This window comes from Pelmatolapia mariae, linkage group LG1 (assembly GCF_036321145.2).
Source record: "Pelmatolapia mariae isolate MD_Pm_ZW linkage group LG1, Pm_UMD_F_2, whole genome shotgun sequence".
Taxonomy (NCBI): Eukaryota; Metazoa; Chordata; class Actinopteri; order Cichliformes; family Cichlidae; genus Pelmatolapia; species Pelmatolapia mariae.
This window is the reverse complement of record NC_086227.1, coordinates 33,391,628-33,412,739: the sequence shown is the minus strand read 5'-3', so window position 1 is coordinate 33,412,739 and position 21,112 is coordinate 33,391,628. Positions and strand designations below refer to the sequence as shown.

The following is a 21,112-nucleotide window of genomic DNA, read 5'->3' as shown; positions in this document are numbered from 1 at the left end:
TACAGGATAAAGACAGCTGACACTGCCTCGTGCAGGAATAACTCTGTTATATCTATTATTTGCCTGTATTTTCTGTGAATATCTGTATGATATTAGACTGACCCCACTGCTCTACTTGCAAACACAACATTTAAAATCAACTCAATTCATATATTTAGTTTTCCTTTAGATAGTTTTATTTGGACTTCTTTGTAAACCAGATATGTTGACAAAACAGTAGAATACAGTGATTTTACTTGCTACAAAGCCATTCACAGATAATTGCAAAACAATTGTCAGTTTCATCCTGATAAAACTGTCTGATAAACGTTTTGCTGAGGAAACCCCAAAATATACTGGCTACATTAAGCACCCACTGTGAAGCATATATAATGCGTAATGAATGTTTTAAGGCTGATTTTTGTTAAACTGGGACAGTAATTGACAGATGGAGGCAACAAAGCAATCAGCTCATATTCAGTTTTTGAGTTCTTAAAGGCCACCTGAAGTCTCAGAGGCCCCCAAACAGAGTATTATGGTTACAGCAGTATTGTGGTTTATATCATATACGTTTTACTGGCACACACTGCAAAATTCTGGCAGTATTTAGTTTGCTCAGCCCCTGTGATTAGTCTCTGTCTTTTTTGTGGATGTTCTCAGCAGGAGCGGTTCAGAGTCTGTGATTCTCTTTCCGAAACAGTTCTTCTAAATCAGGGCTGTGAAGTCAGGAGAAACTCTATATGTTTTAATGGCTGTAGATTGATCACATTTACTTCTATTTCTGAGTGTTTTACAAGCATGGATGCCTTTAGTGAAGTTAAGAGTAACTGTGCCCTTTGCTCTATAGTCTGTGAGGGCATTTTGTGGTTTGGATGAGGCTTCTTTTTTACTGTTGGGATCAAACATCTTGCCACTCTCTCTGTACATAAAAGGTTACAGATTCGTGTGCTGTCATGCAGTAGCCTGAAATCAAGTGTGGAACCTTGTAAGTTCAAAAATAACATTTTGGTAACTTGCTTATTTATTTATTTTAGAGGCAGAAACAGAAAGGCAAAGCAATTTGTATTTTTTTTAAACCACAGATGTTTTGTCCTTACTGCTTATCCAATGTTACAGTAAATACTTTAATTCCAGCTTGTCAGCCCATTTTGGTTGAACTTTTTTTGCTATTGATTTCAAAACATGCTGTGTTTTGGAGAGTGGAAGGCTGAGTGATTATCATAAAAAGCCCCACTAGAGCTTTGGTTTCTATTTATGGCTACAAACCAGCATATTCGAGATAGAAGCAAAATCTGAGAAAAAGTTCTAAACTGATCAAATCTGCAAGTATTGAGATATTGATAAAGTGACATCTTCATGTATACACTCATAAACAGACTCTAGGCTATTTTTGCATCATTCTTTTTCTCATAATATGTTTCATTTGTGATGGCAGATTTAAATCATTTAGCTATATATTTAGCCAAAATGTGTTTGGCTAAATTAAAAGTATAAATGCAGTTGAAATTACCTGCGGTGTGTATATATATATATATATATGTATAGTGGCAATTGACCACTTGCTAAGAACATGCACTTTCTAGGTGACTTGTGTAACTGTAATGAAAACAGTGGCACATTGGTTGCACGAGTCCTCAACCCAAATGGTCATGGCAGATGGCTGCCTCTCCCTGAGCCTGGTTTCTTCCTGTTAAAAAGGAGTTTTTCCTTCCCACTGTTGCCAAGTGCTTGCTCTTAGGGGATAATTGTTGGAGTTTTCTCTGTAGGGTCTTTACCTTACAATATAAAGCACCTTGAGGCAACTGTTGTGTTTTGGTGCTATATAAATGTAATTGAATTGAACAGAACTGAATATCATTGTTATCTTGAAATAATTAGGGTTAGAGTCAGTGGACAAACTCAGTTTGTTTCTTTTCTACCATGTACAATTAATGTTTAATTAAGCTTAAAGATGGGCTGCTCACAGTGTTTTTTTTTTTTTTTTAAAGGAGAAACTTGTAAACGAGGTCTTAAATACTGCATAAGCTTGATAGCTGGACACATGATATTGTGTTAAAAGACTCTAGCTTTCCCTTATAAGGTGACCTTTACAGAAGACGTTTTTGTTTTTGTGCAAAGCTGTGTGATAAAGAGTGTTTGCTGGAAGTCTGTTTACTCAGTCCTTTGTAACTTTGGTATTTAATTAATATGCTAGCATCCAGCACTAGCTGTCACCGCAGGGAGAAATAGTAAACAGTGTATGAGGTATCAGAGTGGGTCTTTTTTTTTTTTTAACTGTAACTTGCTGCTTTATATTTTAATGCAATTAATATTCCTTGTCCTTCTTAACTAAGGCTCTGCTGGTAATAAGCTAAACAATAACAGCTTGCACTTTTGTTTTGGGGTTTTAAAGGACACAGAAAAGACTACCCTTCAGTCTCTTTAAATTCTTGTCTCAAATACTACAACCCCAAGGACACACAGACATGTGGAGAAACTCAAAAATAAAAACAAGGCAAACATTGTTTAGAGGACTGGCTTAGAGAAAAGTCATCTCTTTTTTTATAAACCAAATTTCTAAAACTAAAATAAATCTGCAAGTTTTGGTCATATGGTTGATTTACTTCCTGAAAAGTCTATTATTAAATATAGAAATTAGCATTAAGGTTAATGTGATCTGCAAAACAGTGAAGGAGGATTTTCTTTCTCTGTTGTTAAACTAAATTGTTTACACAGGAAAGACTGTAAATCATTCAGTCATGTCAGTTTATGTTTAAGATTGTCATGCGAGAGCTCAATAGTAATGTTAGCTCCACAGATACAGATGTGTTTGAAGTGCTGACTGAGGTAAAAGCAGTGTCGCAGGCCTTTCCTCATTAAAGCCAATTAAAGTTCCATAGCATCTTAACATGTGGGGGACAGATGCTACTATGCTCTGATGTGCGCTTTGTGTATTTTATTTAAATCTAAACCAAACCTCCAACCATATTTGATATCAATCTTTACTGATTTTTTGTTTTTTGGTCCTAGAAATGTTTGTACAATATCCATAATGTCATTTCCAGACACAACATCACGTCTTGAAATTACTTCCACTGTAAATTCTTTGTCGTTGGGATGATACTGCCTCTGTATTCTCAACCTGGAAGCCAAGTCGGGGCTGTATTGAATTTCCAGATGAACTTGAGTGTCACAGCTGACCAAGTCATGATCACTTCATTGGCCATTTTCCAAAGAATTTTACAACCTTTCTATGTGTGAATCTGTAGAAATGCCCAACATGTGCACCAAACAGGCTCCTTTAACCTTATGCTCATAAATATGTTTTATAGTACTGGACTAATTCCATCACAGGATGCATTTTTATGTAAGAGTAGTTTTATTGTGAAAAGCATCTTGGTGGAAAGCACGATGTCTAATTCATTGTCAGTTAAAGAGTTAAAACCTCCACTTTTTTGTCAGTTTTGTTTACACAAGTGTTAGTAATATTGCTTTGGTATATTTGGTATAATGAAAATAGAGAAAAGGAGACAGCAGTTCATGTCTCACAGTATTGTTATTTTGCTTTTCTTTTGGGGTCGATAGGAAAGCTGAGGGAAAAACTGCCAAAACACAGGTTAAAAGGTTATGGTGGGGATCCAATGTGGATTCATGTGGATTAAGACTTGGGGGGGCTTAACCACCGCAGCCTCTCCAGACTGAGAAAACATCCTTTTATTCATAACCGCCTCCATTACATTTTTTTTCTCTGCAGAGTTTGGCCCAGCAACATGTGAGTTATTCAGGGTAAGACAGTCAGACCTGAGAGTTGTCATTTTAAACTCAAATTGCCATAAAAAAAACCAACCCCAGAACAATGTGATACAGCCACTATGTCACCCTCTGGCTTATGACCCTCGATTTTTGATGCTCTGATTTCTTTTTATTTGTTTTATGTTTTTTTTTTCAAGTCTGGAGGAAGCATATTTTTAAGTGGAGTTCTCCGTTATCAGCTAACACTATAGTTTAAAACAATAACACAGTACATATATCGACTGTGGGTGCGTCCTACAGGCGTGTGTATCGTACAAATAAAACAAATAAAACACTAGAATTTTACTCACTAAAACAGAGCACAGGGGTCTTGTATCGCCTGACTACACAGTGTGACAAATAATTTGTCATATCATTATTTTAATGCTAGCTTTTGAAACCAGTCTCAACTGGTATTTCAAGGAACTGCAGTTTTACTCACTTTAAGGTTTTTTCGCTTTCTTTTCTTGTAAGTTGCTGCCAACTGCTCAGTCTGTGCTTTCTGCCGACCCTTTTATGTACTGTTGAAGTCAAAATGCTTTACTGCATTCATATCATTAAACAGAAAGAAGAAAGCTAGAGCAATGACGTAAATATCATACTTGCAGTAGCTGTGTCCATGCTATCTGTGTAAGACAGTTGGACAGAATTTACTTATATCTGGACATAACAAATAAATAAGTCTTTGAAGCTGAAATATGCAAATTTCTATTGGCAATGCATAACATGTAAATCACTGTGTTATGTTGAGCCTAAAACTGAAAACACATCAATAAACCTCATGTAGTCTCCTAGATCCTAGTTGGTATAGTGCAGCTGCCCACATCTGGATGCTACGTTGCAGTGTAGCTCGGTGGTCTAGCCGCAAGCATGTGCTGCTGTAAGTCAGTCTGTCACCCCAGGACTGGATGTGTCTGTCAGCTGCAGATGATTCTGTCTCAGCACCCTAAACAGCATCTGACAATGTGCAGAAACTGGTGCCTTTGTTTTCCCAAGCTTGGAGCTTTGTAGTTCGGGTAGTTTGTAAGAAATAAGATATAGGCCACTGCCTTCTATGAGCCTGTTAATGCCAAGAATTAATTTCATGTGAGTAAATCATGATGTTGAAAAGTAAGCATCATTTCAACCAAGGATTAAATTGCTTTAAATATGTTGTCAGGCTCCAGACATGTGTCACAAAGAGCTGTTATCCCTGTTAATATGTGGCAAACTCTCAAAGTGCAAAAACACAAATAACCCCGCCTGGCGAAACCTCACAAAAGATTTAGTTTCTGCAGCAGTTACAGTGTTTTTCTGCTTTGAGAGGTTCCTCTGCCAAGGAGTGCCTGTTTTCCATGACATTTCTAACTTGATTTACTACAGTAGAGATGAGCTACATCTAGCACTGTTGTTAATTTCAGGATGATATCATTCAGAGCATTAACTTTTTATTCATGATTATATTCATAATGTGTAGCCACAAACCAGGCCTCCAGCATGGATAAAAGCAGTATTATTGCAAGGCAATTGTAAAATTATGCCAGCTGCTGTTAGGAAGAAAATATCATTTCTTTGCATTCTTCGCAAATCTGATATTTTATTCATTCGCTCCCTCATAACATTTATTGCCCTTACAGCTGCGTGGCCTCTGTAAGAGCAAAGTTGCAACAAACTGATCATGGGTACTGTGTTAATCATTTACTGTATTGTCCCTTTATATCCTTTTAATATAATGTTAAACTCATTAAGAGACTTATAAGAATTTAGTTGCAATGTTTTGGTAAAGGTTTTAGTTACAATAACAATAAAGAGTAGTGTATATGAGCACATGTGACATCAGATTTGCATATTGACTCTTTTAAACACTTTATAACTTCAATAATCATTATTTTACATTAACAGTGCACAATGTGTCTCTGCAGTACAGTGTACAGATTTGCTCACTTTGTATGTTGGTTTTCTATGCCAAAACTGTAGATAATTCAAATCCATTCACTGGTTTTCTTTTCTTTTTATCATCCTAATTTCAAGGAAGTTGTTGTTAAAACATAGCTACAGTACTGTGTGGTGATAGATCCACTGCAAATTATCATCCTGGTGCCAAATTGTAGACTAGAATGTTTAGCAGCTTACTGGTGGATATAGCAGGACATTTGTTCTATCTGTAATTATTTTAAATAATGTTTTAAACATTTAACTTCATAAAATAATTTTATTGCTGTAGTTCAAAAATGAGAATTTTTAATCTAGCTACACTAATGGCTTCTGGTTTTTTTTTTTTTTGTTTGTTTTTACAAAATGTTCATTTTGGTTCTCAAATTCTGCAAATATGTATGGATTAGTCAGTTACAGACATAGATGTATACCTTTTTAAGTCTAGTCTGTCACCAGATTTTTAGTCATCTGGTTGTTAGGTTAATTAAAACAGTGTACAAAAAACATCCAAAAATAAGATATATATCTAGTAATGTCCTGCTCTAAACTATAGATCAGGACATACTCCCTTGTTGGCCCCGTATGCTGTCTATACAGTACTGTATACTGACGGGAGTTTAGATAAACTGGAATATTAGAAAAAGCAGCTGATTATGGTGGTCTACAGTCACTGTTATCACGTGGTTGATGTTTAAAATTGATAATTTTTTAGGTCAATAATTATAAGATAATTAATATAATAATTGTTTAAGAAATATTTTAAGTCACAGGAAGCCATTTTTGGGTTTGTTTAATAAAAAAAAGTATATTGTACTCATAAATATACATTGTTAATTATGGCTTCCAACAAAATGATGCATTAATTGATGCATTCTCATTAACTTGGAATGAATCCATTAAAAATACACTGGTAGGGGTGCTGGTTTGTGCCACGTTGCCCACCATCAGCGGCTGAGATGGACATCACTGTTGTATTATTATAGAAAGAAAGAAAGTATACTTTATTGATCTCCATTGGGAAATTCCTCTCTGCATTTAACCCATTCACTCAGTGGGCAGCAATGTGTAGGGACGGTACCTTGCTCAGGGGTATCTCAGGGTAGCCGTTCAGTGGATTCAAACCACCGACCTTCCGATCATGGGGCCACCACTCTACCTACTGAGCTATCCCTGTTAATAGGGTGTTAACCTTACAATATACAGTGCCTCAGGGCAGTTGTTGTTGTGATTTGGCACTATATAATTAAAACTGAATTTAATTGAATTGTTCTGCCTAATGGCTCTTTATGTATGTGACTAGATAGGTAGAAACGTTGTAGGTAAAGGTAAAGGTGTAATTGAAGAGCATTGGACTCTTTAAACAATTTGAACCGCCTGCCCAAAGTAAATAGACGTGAACACACATTGACAGCTGACAGCAGATCGAAAGCCTTCCCTCAATACAGATAAACAGAGCACTACAGAGGCCACCATAGCTAGGATTATGCACTTTAATTGAGAGGGGAAAACAGAACTTAGGTGACTGCAATCTGCAGTCTACTGACATCTAGTGGTGAGATTTTACACACTGTAACGTTTCAATTTTACGTACTTATACTACAAAATCGACCTAATAACAAATAGAATTATATATATTGTCTTGACCTATTAAAAACATAAATAATCATCTGATGACAGCAAAGTTATAAAGTTGGAATATGAACAATAATACTACTTTGTGTCATATATGAGTGGCCTGAAGAAGAAGACATGTATTGGCTATGCAATAAAGCATTAAAGCAAAGGAGTACAATAGATTATTGGGTTCAAGAGGTTAATGTCTCTGCATTTACATGACCTCATTATTAGTGTTTTATTATTTATTTATGTTCATTTTAGGATTTTCAGTCAAGACCACAACACTAAGCAGCGGGTCCTGAGGTCTCTGCTCTCCTGTTTTTTAGTATTCAAATATTAAAACTACGGCGAGAAGTACTGTCATCATTGAAATATAGGCCACTAAGGACAGACTTGCTGTTCAATAAGAAAGAGACTAACCTCTCAGGCTCACTTCTCAGGATGTCTGTGTCTAATTCTAAATGTCTTGTTGTGTTTTTTGGGAGTAGACGATATCTCCAGTGACAAGTGCCTTTGGCAAAACTGTGTAGAATTCAGTTTGTTACAGAAAACTCTGCAATATGATGACTTTAACCCAGCTGCATTGCGTGGGAAAATATCATCAGGATCTGCTTTAAGATGATGCTGTTTTCAGTGTTCATGAGTTAACTTAAGGTCGACTCCACTGTCCTGACACATGTAACCATTTCCAGATGAAGGTGGGCTTTAGCGACATTTTCAAAATCCTGTTACAGTTCCACTAAAAACAGGGTGGTTTTCCTCAACAGATGGCACAAACCACCCACAGAGAGAAGGCGAAAAAAACATTGACGTGTTCTCAGAAACTGGGGTGAGGTTTAAAAGTTGTCTCTTTTTTTTTAACAGCCACACTGAGATTTCTGTTTGAGTTTAACTTGTAGCAGCTAGTGATATATAGATGTTATAGATGTATTAAAATGTCACCGTCTTCACATCATTGGACTCACGTTTGTCAGAAAAATATGCAGAGCAATGTTAGTGCTTTGTACAACTTACAAGACTAAAACTTGATTTTAATCGAGATATCGATATCGAGAATTTCCTTACCTTTCTAATATGTGTACAGAGTGTAGAATCTCTTGGCCCTTCCTCATATCAGAAGAATGAAAATCCTGGTTGTTTTTACATCCACAGTCACAATATATTACACTAACTATTCAGATTTTAAGTCAATAAATTCTCCACTCCTACATTAACATGTTTTGGTTTAAACATTTTCCCATCCAAACGTCCACAGATAACCTCTCACCATGTCAGCATCTGTTTTATGAGAGGAACTTTTTTCCCTTTTTCAGGCAAATGCTGCCTCGCTTCTATAATGGTGTTGTTTTAGTTTGAAGGGATTTACGGTGAAAATGGAGATGCAGAGGAGATATTCATTCATTGGTAGTCATTTAAACAGACAGCCCTACTTGAATCCATTTTAATTTGTTTTCCATGGTAGATATGCTGTACTGTAGCCAGTTTAAATGTCCTCAGATGTGTTTTACCATATATTATGCATTTCGTTATAGCCAGACTGTAGCTTTTGAATTGCTCTGTATTCGTCGATCTGTAAAGTGAGATCATAAAGTGCAACAGTGCTTCTCTGAATGTTATTCTGTTATGTTTAGTGATTTTCATACAGAGTTTCCAACATAATTCCATGCTGACCACCAAAGCTTTTGGGAGTTTTATTTAAAAAAATTTCAGCACTCTTAGTTTGCTGTTCTTTTCTCCCATCACTTATTTCCTGTGTTGAAGAAGGCATTTCATGTTTGCTTTGGCCCAGCTGATGCTTTGGCCAAGAGCTGACTGGCCTGCTATGGGTGGGAGAGAGCAAGAATTTCATTTTGAGTTCACCCCAACTACCTTAGTCCACCCATGGCCACTATTTCTTCTTCCACCTCTCCGTTCTCTCTCTTTTCATCACTTTCTTATACCCTTCTCCACCTGTTTCTCCATTTTCCACTGTGTTTCTGTTTTTTCACTGTTCTGCACCTGATTTATGGTGATCTAGTTCTGCAAAATCCATGGGGATGATCCTATTTTTTTCTTATATACTTCCTTTATTTTTGTTTAGATCATTTCACTACAGGAACATATGTGAAATGGTGCAGTGAAATCGACCAGTATCGGTCTTCTTTGTTGAGGGTTATATTTAACAGTTTTTTATGCTGAGGGGAGTATGCTGGAGTTACAGCAAGTCGAATGCATCAGCTGCATCTGTGAATTTACATTAACGCCGGGTGAAAGTTGTAATCTGATTTAGAGTTTTGAAGGTGGCTGTTTTGTGTCACAATTTCTTTCCCTACCGTTATGTTGGTAAATGTGGTTGTACTGGACTTAAGCTTATGCTGTGAGAGCTAAAGCTTAGCATGTCTGACTGTATGGTAGCGCACTGCAACCAGTTTTGACTTCTGGGCCACCTGTTTGCACAGTGACAGACTTTTACTGCCGGTTTGACTCAATTTATGGATTGCTGATGTTAACTGTTCTATTTTTACTGTGACCAAGTATCCTGTAATTTATTGCCACCAGTGTGATGAAGAAACCTCACACTGTCGAGAGGAAATTTGCCATCAATTCAGAGGCTGTCATTCCAAAACGATGCCTTCTGGAAAGTAACGATGATCATGCTAATTAGCCTTTCTTATGTTATAGTTAAGTAAATTACTTAATTGTGTTTATTTAGCAGATTTTTGATCTATATGATCTGTGTTTATTCTACATAATCTCTGTTATTCCTATTTTTTTCACTAAAAATGTTTTATATACTAGCATGATTAGCACACTTTACTGCTGTTTCACTAAGTAAAGATTATCACTATATCTCATTACCTCCTTATTACTTTTCTCTCTGTCCCACAGAGTCTAGGATGCGATGAGTATCTCGGATCAGGAAGGGTGGTGGACAAGTGTGGCGTGTGTGGAGGTGACAACACAACCTGTAGGCTGGTTTCAGGAGTGTTCAAACATAGTTTATCCAAGATCGGCTACCACAAGATAGTGGAGATCCCAGAAGGAGCCACCAAGATCAATGTTACTGAGATGGTGAAGAGCAGAAACTACCTAGGTGGGTGGTAAACATACTCACAGGGTACTGTGCTGTGGCTGTACTGACGAAGAATAGCCAGTTAGTGCAGTTTAGCCTTCTTGCTCATGGCTGGTTTCCTTAATTTTATTCTAGCTGCTATATTGCAGCTGGGTGAATGTATAAGTTTAGCATTTTAGCCAACAGAACTGCTTTAGCATTTCACTGTTTTCATTATGAGCACTAACAAGTAATTTAAGGCACCTAAATTAAAATTACACCCTTTTTTCCCACTTTTTTGTTACTCTTTATTAGTTCAGCATTCGTTCAGGCAGTCAAGATCAGTCATAATCTTCAGTGGATCTCAGCCATGCTCTATATCAACTAATACACTCTGTGTTTTAAGCTGCATTAGCCTGACCACAGTTGTGCCTGAAGTCGCGTTGTAACTCCCCTCCACTCTATCTTCCTTTCATGTTCTTTCAGTGCCATACCTGTTGTCACTGAAGCCTGATGTTCTGTACAGTCTTACAGCTGGTATCTCCTCCTCTGGCTTTGTGGAATTGTGGAGATGTGTACTCTCCTAATAGAGCCAAAGAGAGTTAAATTACTGTAGAAGGAAATAACAATGTTCTTTTGACTACAGTGGCCCTGAATGACCTGTAATCTAAAAGCCCCGCCTCCCTCCATAGTGCTTACTCCTAGTCAGTCTTTACTCTCTGCCATGCTGTGCTGGGCATATTCTTTATTTAAACGCAGATGCCAAATATAAAAACTTTTCCGTTCACATCACATTATATTTCATTGCATATGTGACAGCTAAATGAATTATGTTTGGAAAAAAAGTAACAGAGATCGTTTCTTAGCAGCACATCAGTCATACTATAATAATATTTTGACATCTGCTAGTTTGCTTGAGAAAAGAGGTTTTAGGTATTAGTTGCTAAAAGTGTGTGAACAGTATAGAAATGCTTGAATGTTGGCCATATACTTTAAATAAGAGGCCTCTAAGAGTGCTTGTCGTTGGTAACTGCTAATTTAGCTGTCTCGCAGCAAATAGAGCATTTTAGTTTCCATCCTGGTTTACAGTTTCATTAGTCACAGTTTGCTGCAGAGTTCTGCTTTCAGCAGCTCAGAACATACGTCAGAAAACCTCCATCTGCCATGTGTAGTGTTACATGTATGACACCAGTGAAAAGAAAGTCATGAAAAGAAATCATTAAATGATGAATGTGAGAAATGTTTGTTACATTAGCACTAAATAAGCCTGTGCAGGTAGCAGCTGTTTGTTACATTTGTTTTATTAAACAGCATTTTTCTTTTTAGGATTTCTTTGCCTGTATCACCACCCACTGCTGTCTTACCGTTGTTTAGTGGAGCCTTTGAGTGACCCACACTTTATAGATATTTGGACTTTTTACTGAGGTGCTACAGTCGGGCAGAACTGGCTTATTTATTCAGAAATGACTGTTGGAATCTCAGACATTGTTTAATGAGAACCTTGCCCTGACTCAGCATTGGGTTTAGAGGAAGAGGAGAGCAGTCCTGCCCCCCCCCCCCCCCCCCCCCCCCCCCCCCCCCATCCACCCACCCGCAACTGCTTTCCCTGAGGAAAGTGCATAAACATGCTTTCATTAGAGGATCTTACCCTTCAGGACTCACAATCTTTTTTAATTAAAGTGCGGAATTTCACCACTCAATAAAAAAAATAAAAAAACTGGAAACATTAAGACGACGAATTCAGTGGCTGCCTTTCAAACCCCAGCTACTTAGATGCCAAGTATGCTCAGCTTTCTTTAATTTGAACTGACCATTTATATACACAAGTACACAGAGTTATGTACAGACAAAAAAAATACTAGTATTTATATGAAAAACTTTGCTGCACCTTATACAGCATTTACAAACTCTTCATTCTTCATTCACACATAGCAAGAAAAAAACGTGTGTGTTCTAAGTGGATATGTTTTCAGTTTAAAAATCTGTGGCACATTTATAAAGATAAAATAAAGAGGAATGATCTGAAAGTGTTATGCATTGAATTGATAAAAAGATTACACAGTTCCAGAGAGCAACATATGTTTTAAAATGCAAACGAGACTAGAATCAGGCAGGAGCCATCAACTATATCCTCATCACGTCCCTGATTTTCCCTTCAATAGGCCTTTGTTCTATGCTCTGCATCTCTAATAGTGCTTTTAGTTGTCCAAACACTCTTTTACAAGCCTGTCTAATGTTACACTTCTAATGTCTTTCTAATGGCCCTTTTGTATTTAATCCATGAAATCAGTGGAAAAACCTCTTGGGAGATTTTGTTACAGGATTTGCATGAAAGATTTGCCAGCACAAACAGATTGTCACATTTGAAAAAGACATTGCTCTGAAAGTGCATGTGAGAGCTTTTATTCAGTTAGCTACTGTAATTACCTTTTTGGGTTTGAACCACTTTTAAAAAGAATACAGATCCCATTATGCCAAATAGTTTTATATTAAACAATAATTATATAGAAGAGCTTTTTTGTTACATGTTTTTCTCATGTCTTTGTCAGTCTTGATTGTCAGTCTCTCTGTGTCTACCAGCTTTGCGAAGCCGATCAGGGCGATCAATCATTAATGGAAACTGGGCAATTGACCGGCCAGGAAAGTATGAGGGTGCAGGGACCATGTTCACCTACCGCCGACCCAATGAAATCAGTAGCACAGCTGGGGAATCCTTTCTCGCTGAAGGCCCCACAAATGAGATTCTGGACGTTTATGTGAGTAAAAATAATCAGCTTGAACCCCAAGAAAGTTACGGTGGTGGGTCTCCTTGTTTTTTTTAAATTTATTTTTTATTTTTTGCTGACCTGAGAAACAGCGTAAAATTTTGAAAGTGCAAATGTTGAAAGGCTTACAGTTCTGTTTTGAAATTGTTGTCTAAGTCTTATCTACTTTCACTCAGATGATCTTCCAGCAGCCAAATCCTGGTGTTCACTATGAGTACATTCTCCCATCTGAGAAGCTCGTGAGCCCTCAGCAACCAAGCCACAGACCAGAAGGTAAATACGACCCCTCCTACTGTGTACAAACGACCAAGCAAACAACCAGTGGAGAAAATAACTTTTAGATATATTAATAAGTGCGTGTTCGTTGCAGGCCTATATATAGCTAGCTATATCTATCCATAGAGTATATCAAATTGATGACACTTCACATCTTAGGGAATGCTGTGAATGGACAGGATGGATACGACCAGCAGAATCATCAGGAAAACTTTAATTCAGCTGGCAGTGGAAGGTATTCGCCTCCTCCTACTGAAAACCAGGTACCCTCCGTACAGCCACCCAGACGTGAGAGAGAATACAACTGGAAACTGACTGGTGCTACAGAGTGCAGTGCTTCCTGTGGTAAAGGTCAGTTAAAGAAGTTTATGTTGAGCATTTTTTTTTCTTTTTAGTTATAGAGAGAGTAATAAAATAACAAAACAGTGAAAAAAAGTTTGCTTGAGGTTTTACAGTTTTTTTGATGTGTATATATATTTATTTGTGATGCAAGTCTGCATTTATATGGCATTAAAATTATGTTACATCCAGTTATCAATTGTGTAAAAATTATGTGTCCCCATGTGCACGTTAAACTATACCTAAAGTCAAAACTCAAAAGTTGCATTGCTAAAACATTAATCATTTTGTCTTTATGACATTTAGTAAAATATGACTTTACTGAACTTTTAATTGCACAAAAGATTTTCCCATACGGTAGATACAACAATCAAAATTTGTTTCAGGAGTTAGTGCCTAAATTTCCACTTTTTAGGTTTCAGATATTCCATCTTTCACTGTGTCAACCGGCTGACTCAGGTCCAGGTATCGGACTCTTTGTGTGACAGCAGCAGCCGACCAAGTCCACAGGAAGAGGCCTGCAACTTGCAGCCCTGCCCAGCATTGTGAGAAATTTCTCCTCTGTTTCTAGAGTGCAAATTGCAGATATCTAAATTTAAAAAGTGTTTTTTATTCTACATGCAAGTTGACTTAATAGTATGCATGTACGCAATGAAGCCTTAATAGCTTTATAAGCTGTAAATATCACCCCAAGGCTCGATCCATTAAGCAAATTTTCTATCTAGGCATTTCAGATCACACTGAGAGATGACGAGGAAGAATGTATTTTAAATTTTACCATCCATGTGGAAATATTAATACAATTTTTTTAAACTGTTGTTTTAAAATATAGAAATTGATGATTTGCAGGTGAACCAAGTTTTTTACATCCTCTTATATCTGTACAGTTTCTGTCCCTAAAGAACAAATCACAGAAAATACAACAAATGAATGTCGCATTTTGGACACTAATGCTTTTCATTTTATTTAATAGCTGGGATATTGGAGAATGGTCAGAGTGCAGCAAAACTTGCGGTCTGGGCATGCAGCATCGGCAGGTCTTGTGTCGCCAGGTTTACGCCAACCGCACCCTCAATGTCCACACGAGCCGCTGTCGACACCTGGAGCGGCCTGAAACTGCCAGTACCTGCCAGCTAAAGATCTGCAGTGAGTGGCAGATTCGCTCAGAGTGGACTTCTGTGAGTGGCAGCAGTCAGACTTAATTTAACTTACAAGACTTTTCTGAACTGACCCTGAAGTTATGAAAGTTATCTTGAATCTGTACTCCTGTTCTCTACTCTTATATCTTATATCTAAATTGAGCAAATAAGCACACTCGTGAAAAGAAAATGGTACAGTCTCCTTAGCTATACATACCTCCATAGTACAACACTATCCATGTAGTATGTATCTTCATAGTGCTCTGCGCCATGTGGGCTGGGTCAGAGGTCACGAGAGGTACACTGTGTCAGCAATGTGGGCGACTTTGTTCCTGATGAGGAGTGCAACATGAATCTGCGGCCCAATGATGTGGAGAACTGTGATATGGGAGCTTGTGCCAAGAGCTGGTTCTACACTGAGTGGGGCAACAGGGTAAGTGTCAGCAGGAGACACAGTAACTTTCATTCATTTCTAATAACAGAGCTAGTCTTTGTATACAGAAGGTCTGTCTTCATCACTCAAGTAGCTATTCTTGATGGCCAGCTGATATAGATACCTTTTGATGATTTTGGCAGGGAAACATACAACTAAGGTCAGATAGAAACTTTCATGCCTATGAGGAAAACTATGAGAAAATAAAATCAATAAAGACCGTGATCATAGGCTGTGCTTTAGGCTATTCCTGCTTTCAGGTTACATTGCATGACTTTTGTAAGCAGCAGAACAGATTAGCCATGAACAAATATTAAGTTCTTGCAGGGAAAGGAAGACCTCAGTGGATGACATGAGAATCCAATAGAACCGGGCACGTGTTTTTTGTTTTACAGTGATGATACCATTTAACTATGGCAATACAATAGGACTAAAAGAGGAAAGTGAATGACTTTAATTTTGCAACATTGCCTAGATTCCTCTAGATTTGAAACATACAAACTACAAAGCCAGCTAAGATATGAAGTTTCAAAGTGGGCACAATTAGGTTCTCTATTTCCTCCTCACAAACTCATACCACCTTTGCACACATTTGACTTGCGTGCTTTCTATTTAATGTATTTTTCACCCTATGTTTCTACTTTGTGCAAAAATAAAAACATAAAGACTTTCTTATTGGCTTGATTAATTTGACCTGAACTCTAATACTTTTTGCTCCACAGTGCTCAGCTGAATGTGGCATGGGTGTACGGACACGGGGAGTTCTCTGCCTGACCAACCAAATCAGCAGTCTCCCTCTGGAAGGATGTGGCAGCGAACGGCCCGCAGACTCTCAGGTCTGCAACAACGGTCCCTGTGAGAATCGAATTGAGTGGTTCACAGGACCCTGGAGCCAGGTATGAGCGCAACTGGAGGTTACACTGTACTTACGGGGAAGTTGTCAAATATGTAGGACTTTACATTAACATGTCACATGGGTTTTTCTTTCTTGATTTTGTGTTTAACTGAACATAGTGCTCTGCAGAGTGTGGCACCGGCACCCAGCAGAGGTCAGTGGTGTGTTTGATGAAGTCAAATGAAGGATTCACTGTCATGCCACCGTATGAGTGCTCATCCCTGGACAAACCTCTCAGCCAGCAGAGCTGTAGCCTCAAGGCCTGTGGAGCAAAGTGGTACCACACTGACTGGAGTGCTGTGAGTAAGACATAAAACCCTCTATCACAGTTTAGATGCTTAGAATCCTCACAGTGCTTAAAACGACTGATAATTTGGATAGTTCTTGCTGAAGAAATCACTTTAAATCTATTGTAGATGGTTGCTTGAGTTGTACATAAAAGTGGTGTAGGCACTGTGATGTCACTCATTGGTTTGTGGGCACTTTGTTTTAAAGCCTTAGGTACTTTTTTAACCGCATATCACAACTGGTAGATCTGACTCTGTGGAGACTTCATAGCCAATAGCAGCGACTTGCCAATCACACATAGCCCTGCTCTAAAGCCAGTCCTATTTTTGTCATTTATTTTACTCTAAATAGTAATGAACGTCAAGCCTTATTAAAATTTCTTGAAACTTGCCCGTGAGATTGCAAACTCATCAGGATTTTTTTTGAGTTTATAAATTATTTTCTCTTGGCTTTTATACTATCTGTCTTTTTAAAGCAGAGGAGTCGCTCCCTGCTGTTCATTAAAAAGATTGCAGGTTATAGCCCCTTTCCCATTCCGAGAGCTAACTTTCTGTGAGAGCTAGCTGATGAGTCTTCTGATTAATAGGTAATAAGTAGGTTATAAATTTAGGTTATAAATTTGGCTTATAAATTTATAACCTAAATTTTAGGTTATATAAATACTTATAAATAAGTAGGTTATAAATCTTTATTTGCTATGTACCATTTTTGTTACCATTTAATATGTAACAGTTGTATTTAAACCCTCTAAAATGTGTCCTGGTGTTTTTGACATTAAATAAATGTAAAGTTTAATTAATACTAATTAAAGTACATCAATAGCACAATTTCCCTTGAACCTTTCTTTTCAGGATTTTGACTGGTCAGATTTAACTGACAGTACCCAAGCAGCCCACTAAACTCGGATTGGTGCCTAGCATCACCTTTTTACATCTGACACCTCAAAACCAGATATCCCATTTTCCCTATTAGAAATTTAATTAAAATAATTTATCAAATTTTGATTGTAATGTTTAGAATATTCGCTGTGATATCCTCACTGACTTTAGGGCAAGCATATGAGAATGATTACTGTCACTGACTCTTGCTCTTCAAGTGCTCCAAAACATGTGAAGGAGGTTTCCGTGTGAGAGAGGTGCGCTGTCTGTCTGATGACATGCTGTCCAGTGAGGGCTGCGATGTGCAGTTGAAACCAGAAGAGAAGGAGGACTGCAACCCAGAGCCCTGCATACCTCAGATAGGTCAGTCAACTTTTTTTTACCACTGACCTGAATGAATATTTATTGATGATTTTTGGCATCCTTAGAAACACATTGTGAGCATAATAAAGGGAATGTCCTCCCAGTTTCCCTGAAACTCTGTGGCTCCACTGCCATATCTTTATTGAATTATATTATATTGTTGTCAACTCTTATTTTGTATTCAGATGAGAACTGCAGAGACAAATACTTCAACTGCAATGTGGTGGTCCAGGCTCGCCTCTGCGTGTATGATTACTACAAGACAACATGCTGTGCTTCATGTTCCCGGGTGGCCCACAAACAGTCGACCTATCGCCGACAAAGCTAGCGCTCTCTACCAGGGTCACTCCGCTCCATGGTGGTCCAGAGTCAGTACCCCCTGGAGGCCCTCTGGTCCTGTGGCAGCTGGGAAGAATAGACTGGCTGGACCTTGCCTAAAATAGGCACTTGTTGTTTTTGCCAACTGTGGAAAGTGAAGAAGGGACATTTTTGTTGGTTTATTTGAAGACAGCTGTTATGAGGGAAAAATGGTGTGTGCCAAGAATCCACTCACTGCAGATGTCAGCTGGGGTGAGAGGCATCAGTATCAAAGTGGAGAATCTAAAACACTTAAAGGATTTGATCTGTGTCTTATTCAAAGAATCCCTCTTCTTTGCTTCAGTGGGAACAGTTTGCAGGTACTGTTTACTGACAATGGCTCTTGTGGATTACTTATGAAGAGGAGAGCACAAGCTGACTGTGTAACATGGACCATGTATGGTTACACAGCAGAACTCAGATTTATGGCAGTTAATGTAATCGCACATGTTATCAGTTATTTCACATCCACTGCTGACCAAAGATATGTAACCTCACCAAACTGCCGACAGTAGCAGATCACCACCTTTTCCTGAAAAACAAATACTGTGCACCTTCCCTGCTGCCGATTGCATATATCTGTTTTCTGGCAAACCATGTCTTTTTCTCCCTACACAGCTACGAGGTCCAAAAGCAGCCTATGTAATATGTATGTATAAATGTATGTATGACAATGTGAATGATAAATAATGTTTTTCAGGCTTCTTGGACAGCCCAACACTCCTAGTAACTGAAGAGAAAGAAAAATCTCCCTCTTTATTTATTTGTGTGGTTCCCTGTTGTTACATGAACCACCCGTGGCCTCTTTTTAGCTGTGGTGATAAAACGTTTGTTGCCTTTAAACTAGTCACAACTTTGAACTCAGTGTAGGCAATTCACAGCCTGCTGGATGACAGAAGCAGATAATCAGAAACCCTTTTGCATTTTTGGAGAGTTGAAACTAACTGTACATATTTCTTTATTTCTAGTGGGATATGATCATTCCACACTGTGTAATTCCTATGAAAAAAAATATATACTGAATTATCTGTAATATATTATTTACATTTGACTCTAAAGATAAATCATTTCAGTGTTTTACAGTTCTTGATATGGTGATACATACATCCGGTTTGCATTTATAGTAAATCCTTATTAGTGACCAATCTTTTTCTACCATAAAACAGCCATTTTCAGTTTTGTACTAAAGTGCACACAGTACCTCTGAAATGCTCAGCTCTTGTTGTAAAAGCTATTATTGTTTCCCTCCAAGAAAGATTAACTTACCTCTGATTCATAAGTACTGTATCCATCTGATATTTTGCAGATATTTTCCTCTATCAGAGAAATAACTATTTTGAAGTGCCAACATGATGGCATGATTTTTAATTTTAATCTTAATTCAATCATGAAACAACTGAATTAAGTATTCAATATATGACTGCAACTAATAAAACATCTGTATTTGCTTTATTTTAGATCCCAGCTATTCCGATGTTAATTTTCTTGAGGAAATTTTCTCTAATAGGCAGTAGACTTTTCAGCAGCTTTTCCTTGTGAATCAGTTTCACATCACATTGTGCATTCTTTTTTTTGCAGCAGTTAGAGTTTGGCATGTAGAGCCTGAGCTCTTCACTCCCAACAAATATAATCAACACAGAAATTGTGGTAGATCCTGGAGTGATGGAGAGGGAGCAATGCACGCAGTGATTACTTATAGTCTTTCCTATGAAGATAGTAACACTTTAAAACATTGACCTTAAGCATAAGCATTGAACTTGCAAAAGTGTTTTTGTTTTGTTTCTGGTTGATTGAAAAGATTAACAGGTTTAAACTAATGACATTTCACTTTGCCATCTAATCTGTATTTATTGTATTACTGTAAATAAAACTAGTGAAGCAAATTATTGCTCACAATATGAGCCATTAATATATCCACTGACTTAGCCCTGGTTCACAGCATTTTTCTTCTGCTAGTACGCATTAAGTAACTCTAGTGGAGCAACAGCGTTTCTGTATTTAGCTGTCGAAATTGTGGAAGTGTGCAAAAATCACCACCGCAGGATGAAACCATCTGTATTCAGAGCTCAAACATCATTTAATCTTCCCCTCACTCCTGCCCTCATCATGAACTTCTTCCTGCAGCTTGACCCCTTTTTATTCCCCTCTCACTTCTGCACCAATCTTTTCTCTATTATTGATGACACATCAAAATTCCAGGAACAGAAAAGTGCTTTCATCCTCTACTGTCTTGAGACACTGGCTGTTAGAGGAATATTTACTGACTACATGTTGTGATGCGGACAACCATAGAATTGTGTTCTGTTCTAACCTCAGGGTAACCTCCTACATCTTGCACATTGGCCGTCAGTAGGTGTCTTAGACTATGGGGCATGAATACAGAGCCCACAGTGAAACTTCATTATATCCTCCAAACTGCCATACAGAATACTGGTCTCCACAATCTCTTCCGGGTGAATTCTTAACCAAGTGCTGCGTGTCAGACTACAAACTTCTTAAATAAAGAGCAGAAACCCATTTAACTTCTTTGAAAAAACTATAATTAAATTATTTCATATATAGACCATGATGCAGGGATTAAATCTTTGCTTAACCAGTGCATAGTATCATAGGGGAGCTGCTGACAAATACAGTTGACAAGATAATAATGACCTCAGGTTTAAAAATTTGATAAGACAAACAAATACGTAATACAATTTTACCAGACTGTACAGTACTGTAACATAATGTATGACTTTATTTTGAACATTTTAAAATAATACAACAAAATATAAAGAAAAAACAATATTTATTATTTATTTATACTTTCTTTTAATCCCAGCTCCTTCAGTAAATAATCCCCACTTTTTCTTTTTGTTCATGCCCCACCCTATCATAAATCCTTTCTTACAATTTGTTACATGTATTTGGTTGTATAACTCCATTAACATATAAACTTACAGATATTTAATACACATAGACACACATATAAACTGTAAATGGCACAGTAGTAGTTATAATTAACTATTTAATTTAGCTTCAGTTTTGTTGTAAATCAAAATATTGTCCAAATTATTTTTTAAAACAA

At 37.5% G+C, this 21,112-nt stretch overlaps 1 protein-coding gene across 2 annotated transcripts in view; it reads left to right on the top strand.

Annotated features, from left to right (window-relative positions):
- The window catches only part of LOC134631232 (thrombospondin type-1 domain-containing protein 4-like), a 45,043-nt gene extending 25,534 nt beyond the window's left edge, over positions 1-19,509 (top strand). For both annotated transcript variants that reach the window (XM_063479371.1, XM_063479380.1), the window contains 11 exons: positions 10,150-10,354; positions 12,893-13,068; positions 13,254-13,350; positions 13,513-13,704; positions 14,108-14,237; positions 14,666-14,870; positions 15,091-15,264; positions 15,987-16,160; positions 16,279-16,458; positions 17,544-17,688; positions 17,874-19,509. In XM_063479371.1, coding sequence (XP_063335441.1) covers positions 10,150-10,354; positions 12,893-13,068; positions 13,254-13,350; positions 13,513-13,704; positions 14,108-14,237; positions 14,666-14,870; positions 15,091-15,264; positions 15,987-16,160; positions 16,279-16,458; positions 17,544-17,688; positions 17,874-18,016 — 1,821 coding nt within the window. In that variant the 3' untranslated portion in view covers positions 18,017-19,509. The remainder of the gene's footprint in view (positions 1-10,149; positions 10,355-12,892; positions 13,069-13,253; positions 13,351-13,512; positions 13,705-14,107; positions 14,238-14,665; positions 14,871-15,090; positions 15,265-15,986; positions 16,161-16,278; positions 16,459-17,543; positions 17,689-17,873) is intronic.
- The last annotated feature ends 1,603 nt before the right edge of the window (positions 19,510-21,112 follow it).